Source organism: Pteronotus mesoamericanus, unplaced genomic scaffold (assembly GCF_021234165.1).
Source record: "Pteronotus mesoamericanus isolate MK-2021 breed Mesoamerican mustached bat unplaced genomic scaffold, CSHL_Meso_final contig_52, whole genome shotgun sequence".
Lineage (NCBI taxonomy): Eukaryota > Metazoa > Chordata > Mammalia > Chiroptera > Mormoopidae > Pteronotus > Pteronotus mesoamericanus.
The window spans coordinates 12,011,839-12,031,481 of record NW_026555189.1 but is presented as its reverse complement, the minus strand read 5'-3'; the positions used below and the strand labels follow the sequence as shown (position 1 = coordinate 12,031,481).

At 43.1% G+C, this 19,643-nt stretch overlaps 1 protein-coding gene across 1 annotated transcript in view; it reads left to right on the top strand.

Moving 5' to 3' along the window:
* Positions 1-18,197, top strand: part of CDH1 (cadherin 1) — a 69,721-nt gene extending 51,524 nt beyond the window's left edge. Inside the window, exons 6-16 of the mRNA XM_054579278.1 lie at positions 58-202; positions 1,340-1,512; positions 1,775-1,903; positions 3,226-3,408; positions 4,632-4,876; positions 6,975-7,120; positions 9,839-10,063; positions 10,588-10,818; positions 13,650-13,780; positions 14,726-14,869; positions 16,573-18,197. Of these exons, the coding sequence (XP_054435253.1) occupies positions 58-202; positions 1,340-1,512; positions 1,775-1,903; positions 3,226-3,408; positions 4,632-4,876; positions 6,975-7,120; positions 9,839-10,063; positions 10,588-10,818; positions 13,650-13,780; positions 14,726-14,869; positions 16,573-16,782 (1,962 nt within the window). The 3' untranslated portion in view covers positions 16,783-18,197. The remainder of the gene's footprint in view (positions 1-57; positions 203-1,339; positions 1,513-1,774; positions 1,904-3,225; positions 3,409-4,631; positions 4,877-6,974; positions 7,121-9,838; positions 10,064-10,587; positions 10,819-13,649; positions 13,781-14,725; positions 14,870-16,572) is intronic.
* Positions 18,198-19,643: the final 1,446 nt, after the last annotated feature.

Here is a 19,643-nt window from a genome sequence, read left to right as displayed (position 1 = left end):
CCTCCCACTCCCTCTTTCCTCCCCGGGGCCCAAGTAACACTCGCTTGGCTCTTGCAGCTCTACTCTCACGCTGTGTCTTCAAATGGGAATGCAATTGAGGACCCAATGGAGATTGTGATCACAGTGACAGATCAGAATGACAACCGGCCTGAGTTCACCCAGTCAGTCTTCGAGGGGTCTGTCATGGAAGGTGCTCTTCCAGGTAAGTAATGAGAGCCAGATGCCCAGAAAGGAACTTAGATTCTTCAGACCCCACAGTGTGAGGCTGACGTTTGGGATCAGGCCCTTCATATGAGTAGATAGTACCTCTTTGGAAGCGCTGTGTGTGTGCTGTGTATATGCATGCATGTAACACCTGACCGGTAAAAACATGTATAAAATGGGAGCAATTTAAAAACAACCTTCCCTGATTAAACAGATTCTTTCCAGTAGTTTAAGCCCCACATACAATTTTCCTGGTCATATTTATTCTCTTTCTCACAGAGGCAGACACTGCCCTGACCTTTGTAATTATCCCCGCTCCAACCCTGCCCATCCCCGCGCCTTATTTTAAAATTTATCTTCTACGGTGTGTGTATTTACCTCTAGAAGTTTTGCCTAGTTTTCTAAACCATTTTCCAAAGTGGTCCAACCAATTTACCTTCCCATAGGCAATGTATGTCCTGGAATTATTACTTTTTAGCTTTCGTCAATGTGTAATTATATCTCAATGCAATTTAAAATTGCATTTCTCTCATTATGAACAGGCTAAACATGTTATCACGTGTTTTTGGCCATTTGAGGATCTTCTTTACAGCTTGTCTATTCAAGTCTTTTGCCTCCCTTTATTCTCTTGGGCTATTTGTCTTTTTCCTATAAACTCTTAGAGCTATTTAGATGTCCTAGGAACTAGTCCTTTGTCAGTCACATGTGTTATAAATATTTTCTTCCACCTTAAAGACAATGACCTCAAATGACCCATTCTCTCAGGTGAAAGCGGTGGCTGAGAAGCCAATTACAGAAATCCTGGGATTTTCCCTACTTCCCAGGCCATTCATTCAGTATAAGTGACATGACACAATGGTTAAAGTTATTTACTCCCCATCCCCTCACCTCCACCCCTACCTGAAACACCTGTCGGAAGAGCCAAGTTCTCAGGACACTGCTCATCTGGTGGAAAGTTTTCTTCCTCCTGTAGCGCTTTGGTAAGATATTTGGAAATTAGTGATCCCGGGAGCAGTGCCATAGTATTGTCCCTGGGGCCCTGCCTTTAACACTCCAGACACAGTTGAACCGAACAGTATTGGCCAGACGCTGAGGCATTGCCTGACTGGGTCTCTCTCTCCTTGGATGCTTCCAGGAACCTCTGTGATGCAGGTCACGGCCACAGACGCAGACGACGAGGTGAACACCTACAACGCCGCCATTGCTTACACCATCGTCAGCCAAGAGCCTATGCAGCCTCACAAAATGTTCACCATCAACAAGGACACAGGAGTCATCAGCGTGCTCACCACCGGCCTGGACCGTGAGGTCAGGGAGGAAGAGATCCGGAGGTGGTTGTGGGCAAATGCACGTAGTTAAATCCATGGACAACGCAAAACTGCGGAGGCCACTTAACCACTTGCATGGTCATGGCCTGAGCTTTGCATCTAAACATCTGTCCAGAGGTTTTGTGCCTAACAGACAGGCTGGTAGGACAGCATTTACGCAGATGATAAAATATTTGTTTCTATGCTATGGGCTGGGCTCATCTGGCTGTGGGTTCTAACTTGGGCGTGTTCGATCTCTACAGAATATTACGACGTATACCCTAGTGGTTCAAGCCGCTGACCTTCAGGGTGACGGCTTAAGCACAACTGCAACAGCTGTGATCACGGTCACGGACATCAACGACAACCCTCCTATCTTCGACCCGAGCACGGTAATTCTGCAACTCCTTGGATGGTTTCCCAAAGAAAGGTCCTTTTTTGTTTTACAACTGCTCCCGAGTGATGCCTTTGAAAACTTTCCCCAGACTAGTGAACTTTAAACTAAGAAATAAGCAGATTAGCGTGGCAGTTGTCTCTGTCTGGTGCCTCAATATTTTTCTGATTAGATATGGGAGATATTATCACAAACAAGGCAGACAAAGATGCCGTTCTCATGAACTTTATAGTCTGGTTAGAGAGGTATTAGACCACACAAATGAATTATTGTGCCCAATTATGTTAAATGCAGTCCAGGAGAAGGGGCGAAGCTCCATGAAAGAACTTACACCTTACTGTGTTAGTTAGAAGTCGCTCAGTGGTTAGCAACAGACACTAGATTCTTGGGTTTAGACGGGTTTGACTTTTTCTCATGTCACAAAAAACCCAGAGGTGGATAGTCTGCTCTGTCAGTAGAGACCGAGCCTCTATTGTCTTGCTGCCCCACTAACGTTGGTGCATGACTTCCATGCTTGGTGTCCCCTTGTGACTGAGGATGGCTGCTGGAACTCAGCCACGTGTGTGCTTCGTTCAGGAAGAAGGCAAAGGCAAGGGGTGCACAAGGCATTGCTAAGTGAAGTCCTCTTATTTCTGGAAAGACCCATCCCACAAATTCTGTTTATATGTCATTATCAACTGCTATCAGCAAAGGAAGCCTGGAGATACAATATCTTATTTGGGAACATTGGTGCCACCAACAGTACAGGGAGTGAAGACGGGGAGAATGGATATTCAGTAGGCAATCGGCAGTGTCTACCACCTTAACCTAGGCATTGCGACAGTGAGTACCATTTACAGGAAGACTCGAGAGGATGTTGGCAAATGTGGGATGGGGAGGGCGGGAGAGTGTTGCAGGCAGACAGATCAGCATAGGGAAAATGCACTGAATTAAGAGGAAGCTCGATGCCTAGCCAGAACTGTAAAAAGCAGTGTAGAACCAAAGGAGGCCGGGTCCTGCAGGCCTTCGTAAACGGAGTTCAGAATTTTAGAATTCTGAGAATTCTGAACTCAGTCGGTGGCTGAGCCCGAGTGTGCTGAGGGGCGCGGATAGCCGGGGCCTTGGAGAGCTGCCTCACGCGCTCGTGAAGGAGGACGCTCTGAGTGCTAGCGGACCAGACTCCCTGACAGGAAATAAGTGCCCTGCTCTTGAGGGACCACTTCCTCTGAGACTCTTCTCTAAACTTGGCCTCAGAGAACATCCCTTTAGCTCCCTGAGGCCTAGTTTCATTACCGTGTCTCAGGGTGTCATACCCGACCCAACTTCTCCTTTGCGCTGCAGTACCAGGGACAGGTTCCTGAGAACGAGGCTAATGCCGTGATCGCTACGCTCAAAGTGACCGATGCCGACGTCCCCAATACCCCGGCGTGGGAGGCTGTGTACATTGTACTAAACGACGAGGAGGAGCAATTTTTTGTCACCACAGACCCAGCCACCAACGATGGCATTTTGAAAACGGCTAAGGTGTGTATGGTGCCTGGCAACACGCAGAAACTGACAGCCCACTCCCTTGTCCTGGGTGTCTTCTGAGTAGGTCAGCATGGCGGTGGTGCGGTAGGGGTGGCCAGTTCTCCCAGGTTCTGAGGACCACTTGGAGTTTGCGGGGACACTTCAGGCTCCTGTGAGAAGTCAGGAAGGAAGCTCCTACCCAGCATCCTAACATTGAAAAGGAAGTACCATCTGTTTTAACAGGCTCTTTCCTTGAAACATTTGCTTGCAGCCCACATCCATTTTACAAATGAGAGCAAAAGCGGTTTACTAATCTCTGCTATTTTGCTGGATTATTTTACAAATGGGTCTTATATGACTGTTTTAGTGATGTCTTAGAGCCCTGGTCGGGTTGCTTGGTTGTTCAGAGCATTGTCCTGATATGCCAAGACTATAGGTTCAATCCCAATCAGGGAACATGTAAGAATCAACCAATGAATGCATAAATGAGTGGAACAACAAATTGATGTTTCACTCTGTCTCTCTAAAATCAATTTTTTAAAAAAGATGTCTTGGGAAGTTAAAAACTAAGAAGTTGAGGGATTGTTTTTGTTGTTGTTGTTGACATTAGAGAGTTAACAGATTTCTGGATTAGTCCTAGAACTTTGACTTCCTCTTAAGCAAGTGAGAGGGCACTTCATTTCTGAATTACTTACACCTGATCTTACCTCCCACTGAACATTGACATAAACGTTTTCTGTTATTGTTCTATCAACCATAAAAAGAAGCTAGGGATTTGAGTTCCTCCTATATAAGGCTTTCATAAAAATTCCCAGCTTACCCTTTACAGCACCTCTGTGAGGTAGTTCCTTTTCCTACTTACTTAGGTGTAGAAACAGACCCAGAGGGTAAGTTGCCCAAATCACACAGCTAGGAAATGGCCCAGCTGGGATCTGACCTGGCTGCTGGCTGATTCTAACTCCCTGTGTTAGTGAGGGGACCAGCAGGATCTTCTGTCCATCTGTTGTCACATGGACAGCATGTCACACGGGATGCGAACATTCTTGTTGGTCTTAATGTGCTAGTGTTTGTTAACTGAAGCTTGCTGGCTGAGATTTCTCAAGTTCATCTTCTTCTGGGCTTCTCAACTCTAATACAGCCAGATTTGAGGATCATTGGAACATTGTTAACCAAAAACAACAATAGTTAAGGATTTCATTTTTTTCCTACTAACATAAGCTCATTTTTCTGCTCTTTAGGGCTTGGATTTTGAGGCCAAGCAGCAGTACCTTCTCTACGTGGCAGTGAAGAATGTGGCCCCCTTTGATGTCACTCTGTCCACTTCCACAGCCACTGTCACTGTGGATGTGATGGATGTGAACGAAGCCCCCATCTTCGTGCCTCCCCAAAAGAGAGTGGAGGTGCCCGAAGACTTTCCAGTGGGACAGGAAATCACATCCTACACTGCCCAGGAGCCGGACACATTCATGGAACAGAAGATAACGTAAGTATGGATTTTTCAACTGACTTGCAGCAACTGGGTGTGCATATATGTGTGTCTATAAAATGTTTATAGTATTTTATCATCATTGGTCTATACAAGATACTTTTAATTGGCTTTTTAAAATTTAAAATATATATTTTTAAAGATTTTATTTATTTTTAGAGAGAGGGAAAGGGAGGGAGAAAAAGAGGGAGAAAAACATCAGTGTATGGTTGCCTCTGGTGTGCCCCCTGCTGGGGAGGAGCAACCCAGGCTTGTGCCCTGACTGGGAATCGAACTGGCGACCCTTTGCCTCACAGTTCAGTGCTCAATCCACTGAGCCACACCAGCCAGGGCTCTTAATTGGCTTTTTTAAAAAAATTTCTTTTTTATCCCCATTCTCCACACCTTTTCCATTTTCTCCATAACCAGCCATTCTAGGATTATTGTGCTTCCTCTCTTTGAGCTCATGTATTAAGTACAGCGAGAATGTGATTTTAATTTACATACATGGTGTTGTTTAAGTAGTTTATTGTTCTCTTTAAACTTGAAGTCATCTCTATAGTGTAAATTACAGCCACAGATTCTGAAAACACATACAAATCAATGGCAACAATGTCCTTAGACTTTTGAGAGCTGGGTTTGACTAGGAAAAGGTTAGAGCACAAACCCAAACATGACATTTGTATCTTGTTAGTAATGAGGTTTCCAGGGGTAATAGAGGCCTTCCTCTGTTGTACTCACTTCTTGTTGCACTTGCTTCTGTTACCTGGTTAATGTTACCATGTTTCATCATCACAGTTAGAAAGCAGACAATGACTTTGGAGGGTGGCCTAGTAAGAACCTGGTATTTGCATCTCTTTTTGGCCTCAGCTGAGACATTCCTGCACACCATTATGGGGGCACAGAAAGATGGTGGAAAGAACTCTCTTGGCATTTTGAATAAAACATTTTTTTGCTCTGCAAAACCATAGGGAGCTTTAGCCTCCCTCACACCTACCATTAAATGTCGATGCAGCAGCCCATCCTCAAGTTCCTGTGCCGGCCCAGATCTCCAGAGGCTGACGGTAGGGGTGCGGAGTGTGGCGCCCACCATTCGAGAACTCCTGTTCCCTTTGGGGAGCTGTTCTGAAGAGTTTGCTTTTAAAACTGCAGAAGGATCATAGTACTCATTAGTCAGGGAAGATTTATCCAGGGATGTAAAATTAATGGAATAAAAGTTAGTTTGTGAACAAGATAGTCTCAATTATCGCCCTTTAGATTGTAGATTAACTCTAAAGAGGAAAATAATACCTTTACTATGAAGAAGCCTGGTGGTCCCTCCTTTAGCCAAGTGACCAAAGTGAACCTCAGTAGAAGAACAAACAGATGTCATGTGCCTCCTAATGAGATGCACCAAGAAGGGCACAGCATTACCTGTGTAGTGTTCTTGCTTCTACCACCCAAATGCTTAATGAATTTAATTATGGGGGAATAATCAGACAAATCCAAACAGAGGGGCTTCCTACAGAACAACCGACCTGCATACTTCAAAAATGTTCGTTTTAGGGAAGGAAATATGGGCTAAGGAATCGTTCCAAATTAATGGACGTTAGAGAGACATGGCAACTGAATGTCATGCATGATCCTGGATTGGATTCTGAATCAGGGCAGAGACTCTGTTTAGGACAGTTTTAGAGAAATGAACAACTTGAATATGTACCATATGTTTATTAATAGTACTTTATGAAGGTTATATTTTCTGAAATTGGAAATGTAATTGTCGGTTATATTAGAGAACGCCTTTATTCTCTGCAGATAACACAATAAAGTATTTGTGAATAAAAGAGCATCTCGCCTGCAACTTACTCTCATGGTTCAGCAAAACAAGACACTATGCGTATACGTGTCAGCTTTTGTATTTGCAAAATGTTAACAGTGGGTGAATCTAGGTGAAGGTACATGAATGATCATCATACTTTTCTGGCAACTTTTATATAGATGTGATTTCTTTTTCTTTTTAATATGGAAGTCAAAAATGTAGAGAAGTTGGAACTGATTGGCGAAGAGGAACTTTACACTTTGTCAGCTACCTGCTGATTGCTGTTCCCACTCTAAGCCAGAGCTTGTGCCTTTTCAGGTATCGGATTTGGAGGGATACTGCCAATTGGCTGGAGATTAATCCGGACACTGGTGCCATTTCCACTCGGGCTGAGATGGACAGGGAGGACTTTGAGCATGTGAAGAACAGCACGTACACGGCCCTCATTATAGCTACTGACAATGGTAAGGGCACCCTTCCCCTTCGGCCTTTGCTGCCTCACCTAGCTCGCTTCCTTGCCTCCTTCCCTTCTTTTGGAGGCATGCGTTCATTCTTTTTTTTTGTATTCCTTTTTTTTTAAGGTTTTATTTATTTATTTGTAGACAGAGGGGAAGAGAGGGAGAGAAACATCTGTGTGTGGTTGCCTCTCATATGTCCCCAACTGGGGACCTGGCCTGCAACCCAGGCATGTGCTCTGACTGGGAATCGAACCGGCGACCCTTTGGTCAATCTACTGAGCCACACCAGCCAGATTTTTCTTTTATTCCTAAACAAAAGTGTTCTCATTGTCAAAAATGCAAATAATTTGGATCAAGCAGAAGTTCCTTTTCACCACTTTCTCTGTACCTGAACCCCACTTCTTATGGTAGCCAGACTGCCTGAGGTTAGCTCCTAGGACCAAAGCCAAATGCCTATGTGACCCTGGACTTACTGCCTAATTTTTATGTCCCTTTGTTCCTTTTTCTGACAAATGGTGATATCCTGTCAGAATTCAATGAGCTAATTTATGTAAAAAGTGCCTGTTACATAGTACATGCACGTTGAGGACTGTCTCTATATTTTGACTATATGTTTTTAAGACACAGGGGTATACCATGGCACATTATAGATCTGCAGGCATACATTTGAGCTATGGTGGGTTCAGTTCTAGACCACCACAATATAGTGACTTATAATCTTTTTGCTGGTGGAGGGTCTTGCCTTTACCATGTAAGAAAATGCAACATAAATAAATAAAAGCAAAGCACTACGAAACAAGGTATGCCTGTACCTCTTTTCAATAAAATGTTGTTGTCTGGATACAGTGCAATTTAATCATTCACTCATTAAAAGACCACTGGGGTTATTTTCAATTCTTCATTATTTATGGGAGTGATAAAATAAACATCCTTGTACATGCCTCTGTGTGCAACTGTTTCCCTCAAACAGATACTCAGAAGCAGAATTGCTATTAAAAAAAAAAAAAAAAGCTAGCTTCCTGTGATTAAACTCTCTTCCCTTTTCTCATCCCTCGACCTCCCAAGGTAGTAATTCCAGACTTGACAATCTAGAAAGCAGAGGACAAGGCACGTAAGGCCATGAAGGGGCTCTAATCGCAAAATGCTTTTGCATAGAGGGAAAGCTAAGCCATTGCTACAGCTCCAGACTGGCCTGAGATAAGTTGAAGGAATGGTATCTAAAGCAAGGGCCAACAAACTTTCTATAAAGGGCCAAGGGTGAAACATTTCAGCCTCCATAGACCATATAGGCTTTGTTGCAATTGTAGTCTAGAAGTGTCATAGTCTTTGAAGGAATGAGCATAACTGTTTTCCTAATTTGGCCAGAAAGCCTTACTTTGCTGACCTCTAAACTAATAATGGCTAAGGTGTGGCCATTCTGAATTGTTCCTTAAAGTGTTACTTTGTGCTTGACTCAGCAGTTCTCAGTGTGGGTCTAAGAGGAGAATGGTTTCATCAGAAAAATCTATTAGCTCATTAAAAATTTTGTTTAATTAAAAATTTTAAGTGATACCTGCTCATTGTTTAAAAAAAAATTCACATGATAAAGTAAAACAATTTATCCACAGATGAATGGATAAACAAATGTGGTACATACACACAATGGAAGATCATTCAGCCTTAAAAAGGGGGGCAATCTGTCACATATTACAAAATGGATGGGCAGTGAGGACATTATGTTAATTGAAATGAGCCCGTCACACAAGGACAAATACTGTATGATTCCATTTACGTGAGGAATTAAAGTCAAATTCACAGAAACAGAAAGTAGAATGGCAGTTACCAGGGAGTGGAGAGGGGAATGGGGAGTTGTTTAATGGATAAAAGAGTTTTAGTTTTGCAAGCTGAACAAGTTCTGGAGAGCTATTTCTTGACAATATGAACATACTAACACTATTGAACTGTACACTCAAAGAGATGATAAATTTTATGCTCTGCTTTTTTTTTTAATGACCAAAAAAAAAAAAAAAGAAAGAAAGGTAAAAAGGAAAAATAATCACTATGGTCCTGCCATCCAGGTATAACTATTTATAGGTTTGAGATATAGTCCCCTGGGTCTGGGACTTTTTTTTTCCTACAATATACTAATATTGATGATGATGATGACTTTTTTTTGAATAACATATTTTAATTTATTTTTTTATTGTTCAAGTTCAGTTGTCTCCATTTTCCTGCCCCACTTTCCCCCTGCTGATCATTTTTTGAGTATATTCTTTCTCTACTGCCGTGTGCTAGGTGCTGCATCAGGATGTAAAAGAAATACAAGCAGAAGTGTGTATGAACTTCCCAATCTATTTTGAAAGCAACTTGTAGCTATTTTAAAAGACTCAACCCTTTGATAATGACCTTAAAGCCATAGATGTTCGGAAAGGGAGATGAGGTGGGGTCAACGAGGACTTCTTGGAGTGGTGGGCAATCAGTGGATGAATAAAGATAGGTAAAGAAGAGGAAGGGGCTGTTCTTGATATGAGGAATAACTTGAATAATCGTTATAAAAATGGGGAATAAGCATGTCCGGGAACTGCCCAAACAGGAGCGAAGATGTCCTGCAATGGGCAGAACAAGAGGCTCTGTGGGCAGGCGACCCTGAAGGGCCAGGACAAGCTTCGGGTTCAGTCCGATGGGAGGCGATGGGGATTCGTCAATGTTCCCGAGCTGTGGGACATCCTGTGTGTTTCCTCTTAGGTTCTCCACTTGCTACTGGAACGGGGACCCTTCTCCTGTTCCTCTCTGATGTGAATGACAACGCCCCCGTACCAGAACCTCGCAATGTGGAATTCTGCCAGAGGGACCCACAGCCTCATATTATCAACATCATTGACCCTGATCTTCCCCCCAACACGTCTCCTTTCACAGCAGAGCTAACACATGGGGCAAGTGTCAACTGGACCATTGAGTACAATGACCCAGGTGAGAACTTGAGGCTCATTTTGGGAGCTTTGCTCTCACTCTCATGCTTCCTCTGCCCCCACTTCCACCTCTCTTCCTGAAATTCCCTTTCATTTGATGCTTGTTTTCTTTCCTTTTCAAAATATTTTATTTATTTTTAGAAAGAGGGGAAGGGCGGGAGAAGGAGAGGGGGAGAAACATGTGTGGTTGTCTCTCTTGCGTCCCCGACTGGGGACCTGGGGACATGTGCCCTGACTGGGAATCAAACTGACAGCTGTTTGGTTCTCAGGCCAGCACTCAACCCACTGAGCCACGCCGGCCAGGGCTGATGCTTGTTTTCTTGTTCCCTCTACATTTGAGGCATTCCACCAAAGGTCCCTTTCCTTTGCTGGTTGACTTTGCAACATACTGATCGGTAATCTGCAATCCAAGCAGCTCTGCTTTCTTTACTGTTTTGGAATATCTTTAGTTCCTTAATAATCTTATTCTACAATAAACATTTTTCCTCCCCTGGTCCCATCATTTATTTTTGTTGCTTCCTCTAGAACACGAATCTCTCATTTTGAAGCCAAAGAAAGACTTAGAGTTGGGTGAATACAAGATAAATCTCAGGCTCGCAGATAACCAGAACAAAGACCAGGTGACCACCTTAGAGGCGTTTGTGTGTGACTGTGAAGGGCCCGTCAGCACCTGCAAGAGGGTAGCGCCTTATGCTGAAGCAGGATTGCAGCTTCCTGCCATTCTGGGGATTCTTGGAGGCATCCTTGCTTTGCTGAGTAAGTACAGCTGCCAAGTGTATACTTCGACTTCTAAAATGGGGGAGTTTTCTCATTTGCTGAACATTTCAGACGTCCGTGGTCCAAGACTGGAAGGCCACTTGTTCATCAAGCCAGCAGGGGGCCCAGTCCTGTTTTACTGTTCTTTCGGTCCCTCCGGGCAGTGCTTCTCAAGCTCAAGAGCATATAGATCACCTCTGCCTCTTTGTAACATGAGAATTTTGATCTAGTAGATTTGGGGTGGAGCCTTAGATTCAGCATTTCTAACCAGCTCCCAGGTGATGCTGGGCGTTGCATGTCCTTGGACCAACTCAGGGCAGTAAGTACGGCTGCCCTCATCAGCATGGTCAGAGCCAGCCAGCTCCCCACCTGCACGCTCCGTCCTGGAGGAGGGATGATCGAGGAAGGGTAAGGCACGCGTCTGGAAGCTGCCTACGCCACCTTCGCTCTCGTCCCCTTGGCCCAACCACAGCCACGCCTGGAAGTTTCCAGTCTTAACTGGGTAACTATGTGCCTGATTAAAATTTAGCAGAGGGTAGGGGTGGAGTGTGAGGCAGTCAGTCAGTATTGATGACTGATTGGATGAAGGAGGAAAAGAACACTGGGAAAAATTTGGCAGTTTTTGCCACAGTCTTTAAATACTGATGTCACCTGAGCCCACCTAGGGCTGACACGGATGCTTTCACAGTTTCAAAAACCTAGCAGTGACAAGTCAATTAGAAAACCTTCGAAGACAGTGTATAATTAGAGGCTAGAAAAGTGGTCTAGGTCATGAACGCTTTGCAGTCCAAAGAGGGGGCTGTTAACTGAGTCTCAAGAAAGGTTTGGTGGCAGCTAGAGGATGGCTGTGCTCCAGGGCCGGTGGAATCCAAGTAGGCCGAGGGGCCTTCATGGAGGTTCCCGCACAAACGAAGACACGGAGGAGAGAGGACGGCTTCATCACACCCTGTAGGGCAGAGATGAGGCCAATGGAGTCGAAGACGGTTCCTAGAGGGACCAATGGGACCAATGGGACCAGTGCTGGGGCTTTTCATTTAGATTCTGCACAGGCGTTACTGATCTTGCCGCTGCTGCTTCAACGGGTTTGAGAGGGGGTTATTTCCTGACCTTCAGTAAATGTTCGCAGTATGTCCATTTGCTCCTGTCCTCTGCTGCCTGTGTCCTCTCAAAATTGAGAAGGAAGATGAGTGTTTAGAATTCAACTTTCTGGTTTTATTGCTACCATGGGATTAGGTGATTCACCTTCCTCTGTCGTGGTTCTGGGTGTGGTAACGCAAGTCCTGCCCACTCCCTCACTTTCTGGTCAAATTGTATTTCAATGGGCCGGTCTGTTTCAGAGACAGTGGCTATTAAATTCATACCTTCATTCTGAGGAAAATATTAAAGATTGTCATTATATTTAAAATACTGATTTTTTTTTGTAATAGCATTACCTAAATTTACTATGGGTATATTTCAAAGATTATTTCAAGTATGAAACAACATTTACAGCAGAAGCAATGCCAGGATTCAGATTTCCAACTTCTTATTCCTTATGGACAATCATAGAACTCATACAGCTAAAGAATGTCCTAGAGAGGCACCAGGATATGAAAGTTTTTATGTAGTCCATCAGTATTTGATTGCTTCCTCTGTTCTGAACTTTGTGTCAGACACTGGGGATACTGGGGTTTTGGTACAGTTGGGGTGGGGAGGTATTTCCTGAAGTGATAGCAATAGGCTGTACTTTGATTACTGTCCTTTAAGTAACTTATGTAAAATTCCATAAGAAGCAGCCTTTTGGAAACAGTAACACGCCTCTGGCTCTCACTGGCTCTAAGCTCTGTGTGGGTGGAGGCTACTTGCAACTCAAATTCTCTTCCGCGCTGTGTCCTCAGTGCTGAGGCAGGTCTTGACCCACCAAACAAGTGCTTGGTATTCCTGTTTGTGAATTATGGCCAAGGGTGTTATGTTGCTTATTTTGGATAAGATCTTGGGATCTTTCTTATTTTAGAAATAATAAGTAGGTTGGGTGCTAAGAAATCTTTTTCCCAAGGTTATGTAATCTCCTGTTATGTTGCAATAATGCCTCACAAGGGCATCATGTTGATATTTGGGCACAAGCATCCATAAAGAAAACACACTGGATTATGTATTTTTTCACTTATAATAGTTTAATATTTTTTTAAAAATTAAATGTTAATTGTATATATCTTAGAACTATATGGGATCAGATGAAAACCTTGGAAATTAAACCACTTTTAAGGTTTGCTTACCTGATTTTTATCTTGAGAAGAAATATACCAGGTGATTTTTTTTAATAGTCTATGCCTCGCCCCTATAGCTGATTAACAATAATATGCATGTATTAATCACATTTAGGCTGACCCAATTCTGCTCACAAAATTGTAGTGGCATCAACTCACTCAGAACCAAGCCAAAGTCCTTCCGATGGGCCACACGCCCCGGCTAGCCTCTGATTTCGACGTTTCCTAACTGCTCGCTCACCCTGCTCCAGCCACGCTGACTTCCTCCCTCCGCAATCACACCACGCATGATCCTGCCTCACGGTCCTTGCCCGTAACATTTCCACTGCTTGGAACATTTTACCCCAGATTTTGGAAAATAACCAATTGGTTTAAGATCCAGTTGTGAAGTTCAGACCACACTCGAATTCATGTTTCATTGTCCGGTATGCTGTGCTGCGTCTGGTGTCTTCAGGGACGAGTGCGCCGCCGCGGGGGGTGTCTAACAGCCCTCTGTCTGGGATGCGGGGCCTGGTGCTCTGTGATAGCTGCTGCTTGTGGCCTTCTTGACCTCTGCCTCTCATCACTGTCTCTTCCCCTTCACAGTCCTGATTCTGCTGCTTCTCCTGCTTATTCGGAGAAAACCGGCGGTCAAAGAGCCCTTACTACCCCCAGAAGATGACACCCGGGACAACGTTTATTACTATGATGAAGAAGGAGGCGGAGAAGAGGATCAGGTGGGTTTTTAAAACTGGTAAAAATCTTAATAGCAGTCTCTAGATTTGTAAGAAACAATGGTCAGAAGGCAGGCATTTGAAATAGCTCCGTGTCACTTTGTATATTATTTTTTAAAAACCTTACCTAAGAACATAGACATTGTCACTGGGCATCATCATTAGTACAACGTTCCTTCCATTTACTGATTGCTTGCTTTTCTGCACTCAGATGACTGAGCAGAGGCACAGAGCAGTTAAGCAACTTTCCCAAAGTCACACAGCTAGCAAGCATTAGGACCAGGTGGTCTGGCTCCAGAGCCTGCTCTCTTCATCACTAGTTTCAGGACATGAACTCCATTCAAATTGCCTTTGACACGGAGCGACTGATCTGTTGTACTATTTTATTTCCCCTGAGTTACGTTAGTTATGCTAAACTGTTTTGGGTTTTTTTGTTTGTTTGTTTTTTGGTTTTTGGGGTTTTTTTTTTGCTTTCTATAGATGTTAAAATCTTTAGGCTTGCTTTATTTTTCCTTACTTGGAGATGGAAAAATAAACTTACTTAAATAAACTTACTTAACTTGCCTTATTCTGGAGTTTTGCACAGAAGTTTTGAAAGTCTACCGTGGCTAGAAAGGGAAGCACAGGACCCATCAGAGTCTGATAGCAGGTGGAAAGGGGGTGAATATTTGCTGAAAAATAATCTAATAATCATACCCTGTGAAAAGATAATAAAGTACAACCGTCTCTATCACAAGTGTTCCTCACAATCCTTTTATGCTATATTTGTGCTATTCTGGAGACTCTTAGGTTGAAAACTATCATTTCAGATTATATTGACACATGCTTGTAAATATCCAGTCGCAGTTAAGGCATTACTAAGCACCATAACTATAAACCAGCTAGACCCCTGTATTTATGACTGCTTCTGCTTTACTCTTTACTCTGCTTTTACCTTTTTCTTTAAAGGACTTTGACTTGAGCCAGTTGCACAGGGGCCTGGATGCTCGGCCTGAAGTGACTCGCAATGATGTGGCGCCTCCCCTCCTGGGTGTGCCGCACTATCGGCCCCGCCCTGCCAATCCTGATGAAATTGGAAACTTTATTGATGAAGTAAGTAAGCAAAGTCAAAAGCCAAGGTACAGCTCATCCTTTGCTGAATTTAGAAGAGTTGCGTCAAAAGTGAGAAAGAATATAGATTCTTTCCTTTCCCACATTTTCATCTTGGGTGATCCCTGAACCCTTTTTTATTGTGTATATGTCATCTGAATTTTAGAAATAATAGCATTTCAAGTTGGTCTTGGTGGATTTGCAGAGTCCATATGGCAAAACCAAGAATTATGAAAGGATTTAATAGCACTAGAAAAGGAACTAAAGAAATTGAAAGTAGATCCAGTTTGGTTTCACTAATGGGTCTCTTCCCCTACATCCCACTGATGGTTGTTAATGTTAAATGTGTATCACAAGTCTACCTGAGGGCCAGAAAAATACCATTCATGATACATATGTCAGAAATGCATTCAGCTATAAATATCAAAAGCTTAAACAGATAGAAGTAGGTTTACCTTTTGCAAATAGAAGGCTGGGGTAAACAGTTGAGGCTGGAACCGCAGCCTTTTCTACCTGCCTGCTACAAGATACGAACATGTATATCCTTTTTCTCATGTTTGTTGTCTCATGATCACAAGATGGCTGCCACACTTCCAGGCCTTGGGTCTGTATTCCGGTTAGGATGCAGTAGAAAGGGCCGAGCAGAGGGCAACAATCTTCCTATCTAGTAGCAAACTGTTGTGCAAGAAGGGTGTTTAATCCTGCATGTTAGTGGCCAGAACTATCACAAGATTGCCCCTATCTGCAAGGGAGGATGGGAAATGAGACATTAAGTTAACTAGTTGAGGGTAAGATGAGGAAGAAATGGGGGTGGGATGAGCACAAAACCAAATAAGATAATATAGTCTAGCAAGATCTGTTTTCTTAAACTGTGTTACCTGACCACTTGCTCAGTTACTGGAATGAGTTTTGGGGCTTGTCTGTTGGTCCAGTGGCCCCCCTGTGGCAAGTGCTCTGGCAGGGGCAGCTTTGCTTTAACTTCAGCGGGAGCTGTAGTCACCAAGGACTATACAAAGCACAGCAGTGTTGGCAGTGACCAAACCACGTCCCTTCTTGCCACTGGATCTTAGAGAAAACTGGGCACCAGAAGGGCCAGTCTCAGCCATCCTTTTTAGGTACATCTGGATTCAAGTTCTTTCCGCCATTCACATTCATTTGCATGTTATTACATTTGATTGTAGCTTTTTCTTTTAACTACAAAAATGATATGGCTTGTTATTTTAAAAATATATATCATGACAAAGTATATAAAGAAATAAATGTAAGTTCTTTCTCAGTTCCTCTGACCCTACTCACCAGAATTAACTGTTAGCTGTTTGGCATTCATCCTTCCAGACCTTTTGGGCTGAAATGCAGCCTGTATGGGTCGGTATGACTGTCTTCATTGTTTTTAGCCTCTGTCCATCCAGATTGGTTGGTGCCTCTACCTCCCCTGTCTACATATAATTTACCATTCTAGTTCAAGGGGAAAATACTCTGTGTATTTTCCCATAACTTTCTTTTCTTTAACAACATATCATGTCTGTCTTCCACTGCAGTTTGTATGAACGTACCTAGTTAGCGTTGATTGCTCCCGGTGTTCTAAAGGGCGGCGGCATTGCCATGCAGTCCACTTGGCATGAGGCACCAGGAGAAGGCGTCTTGCCTAAGGTGACAGGTGTGTGGTTCCTTTCACTGAAAGATCTTGTCGTTTCCTTCTTCTTTAGAACTTGAAGGCGGCCGATAGTGACCCCACTGCACCCCCTTACGACTCTCTGCTCGTATTTGATTACGAAGGAAGTGGTTCCGAAGCTGCTAGTCTGAGCTCCCTGAATTCCTCGGAGTCAGACCAGGACCAGGACTATGACTACCTGAATGAATGGGGCAATCGCTTCAAGAAGCTGGCAGATATGTATGGAGGTGGCGAGGATGACTGAGGGACTCAAGACAGATGGAGAGATGGGTCCCTGCGCTCATGTGATAGGAAATGGAGGAGTAATTTTTCTGGAGGTCTTCCAGTTCCCTTCACTTGATGAATTTCTGAGGAAGAGAGACTGGCGCCAGTGATGCAGTTAGGGTAGTTATAATTTCTACTGTTTATAGATCTAATCTGCGTGTGTTAGAAGGAATTTGACTCCTTTGTTTCTTTCATCCCTTTACAAGCTAGCAAGTTGCAGATTTTTCTTAAGGGCTTTGTTTCATTTTTAAAAGGAAGGGGAGGGATCAACTGCCCTATTTTTTTTTTTTTTGTATCTATATAAAATTTTTATTTTTAATTTGTTTGCATTTTTTTATCCTATCACTGAACCAGTGTCCCATCTTCCGATATCCGCTCTTACTACTTCGGAATTTACATTGCCCCGGGCATGAGTTTCCTGAGCCAGAAACTATTGCGCCCTTTAAGGGTAAGGGGCTGTGTCTTAGTCTGGCCATATCATGACTGGGTATTGTGTTCCCTTAAGACCTTCAACGGTTTTCTTTTTTCACCTCCTGAGTATGTAACTTGAAAGGAACAACTACCCATTTACTTGTTCTGAGTAAGAATGTTTGTTATGTGAATGTCATTATGGAGCATTTTGGTTCTAAACAAGGAGCTTTGCCCAGAAAAGTTTTCAGGTGCCACTTAACTTTTAATGTTTATCACTAAAACAAAAGAGTGATAAATTGAATATTTTGAGACTCAGAACAGTGTCCAAAATGTTGCAGCCAAAGAGAGAAGATTCGGCATGTCCCAGCAGACGGAAAACATGAGAAGTGAGCTTGGAGATGACAGGAGAAATTGTCACTGAGCCTGGCAATTTAGGAAGCTGAGGCTGAGAATGGTTGAGGTGGCTCTACCTCTAGCCATAAAAATTCTGGAAAAATGGAAGAATCTCAACATGTGCTTCCTACCAGGATCTTTACAACATGGCTTGTACCTGAAACCCAGAATCTCCAAACGCTTGCTTTTGTTGATGTCCACAGAAAATATTGGTTGATCTAGACACATTTGCCCCAAGTTCCAAGAAAACTGAGAATATCAGAAAACCCAAAGATTTTCTTAAGGAGCAGGGGAGGTGGAGGTAAGGAGAACCTCGATTTGGACATTCTTCTGGTTGAAATGTGGTCATCAAGAAACTTTTGACAACCCCAGAGAAGAAGTTTATCTAAGTCGCTTTACTGTCTGTCAACTGTTTTTTGAAGGCAAAAATCATTCCTCAACCACTTCTTGGAATTGTTTTGATTTTTCAGGAATTTAAACTGATGTAATTCCGTGTAGACTGTCACTGTAGTTTTGAGTGCATATGTGTGTAGGTGATTATAATTTGTATTTTCTTTGGGGGTGGAAAAGGAAAACAATTCAGGCTGATAAACTTGATATTCATTTTTATAAATTTTATTAAAGAATTTTGTTAAATCATTGTCAAACTTGTTTTATTTGATTACACCGCAGTTCTAGGCAAGCTAAATGATTGGGGAGCTCAGCCTAAACATGGAGAAAGGAACTTCATGTTCAAATGACCTCTGCGGAACTCTGTTACTCTGCTGTGGGTGAAGCGGGGAGAAGCTGCATTGTCAAGGTCACTTTATTTGAAAACCATCTGTCCATGTGCATGTAGTGAAACCAATAAATTCCCTTGTCATTGGTGATGACTCCGGGCTGAGCTGAGAGTCAGAAGCAGAGCTTCAAAAAACATTCAAGTCAGTCAGCAAAGTTAGTCTAGTCCAGTGGTTCTCCACTAGGGTAGACTGGGGGTCCCCTCCCCTAGGGGATATTTGGCAATTTCTAGATACATGTTTGATTGTCATGACTGGGGAGGTGCTACTGACATCAAGTCAAGGCCAGGGATGCTACCAAACATCCTACAATGCACAGGACAGTCCCTGCCAACAAAGAATTATCAGGCTCCGAACGGCAATAGTGCCTCTGAGAAACCCTGGTAAAGGCCCTTTACCAGGAAGAGTTTTCTCTGCTGGAGGAGTATAACTTTTAAAAATATTTTTAAAATTTTTAAATTGTAAAATATATATAACATTTTACTTTTTAAGGTAATTAGTGTTCTCTTATTTTTTAAATATTTTATTTATTTATTTTCAGAGAGGAGGGGGAAGGAGGAAGAGAGAGGGAGGGAGAAAAACATCGATCAGTTGCCTGGCCCGCAACCCAGGCATGTGCCCTAACTAGGAATTGAACCAGCGACTTTTTTGTCTGCAGGCTGGCACTCAGTTCACTGAGTCACACCAACCAGGGTACATTTTACTATTTTTAAGTGTACAGTTAAATTGCATTAAGTAATATTCAGCCTTAAAACGGAGAAAAATCCTGACACATGCTACACCGTGATGAACCTTGAAAACATTGTATCAAGTGAAATAAGCCAAATACAAAATGACAAATACTATGATTCCACATATATGTGGTACCTAGAATAGTCAAATTTATGGAAAGTAGAGAAGAAGATATGGGACTGCAGAGAGAAGGGAATGGGCATTATTGAACGGGGATAGATTCCTCGGGTGGTGAGAAGTTCTGGACATGGATAGTGGTGGTGGTTGTACAACACTGAATGTACTCAATGCCGCTGAATTGTTTCCTTTAAAATAGCTGGGTTTTATGTCTATTTTACCATAATAAAGTCAGGGAAAAGTAGAATAAGGATAAAGACAGGAAAGTAATGGTTCTATAGAGAATAACATTAAACTGTTTACAGAGTCCCATCCTGATGGGTGTGGCTCAGTTGCTGGGCATCGTTCCACAAAAGGTTATCGGTTTGGTTCCAGGTCAGGGAAGATGCCTGGGTGGTGGGTTTGGTCCCCA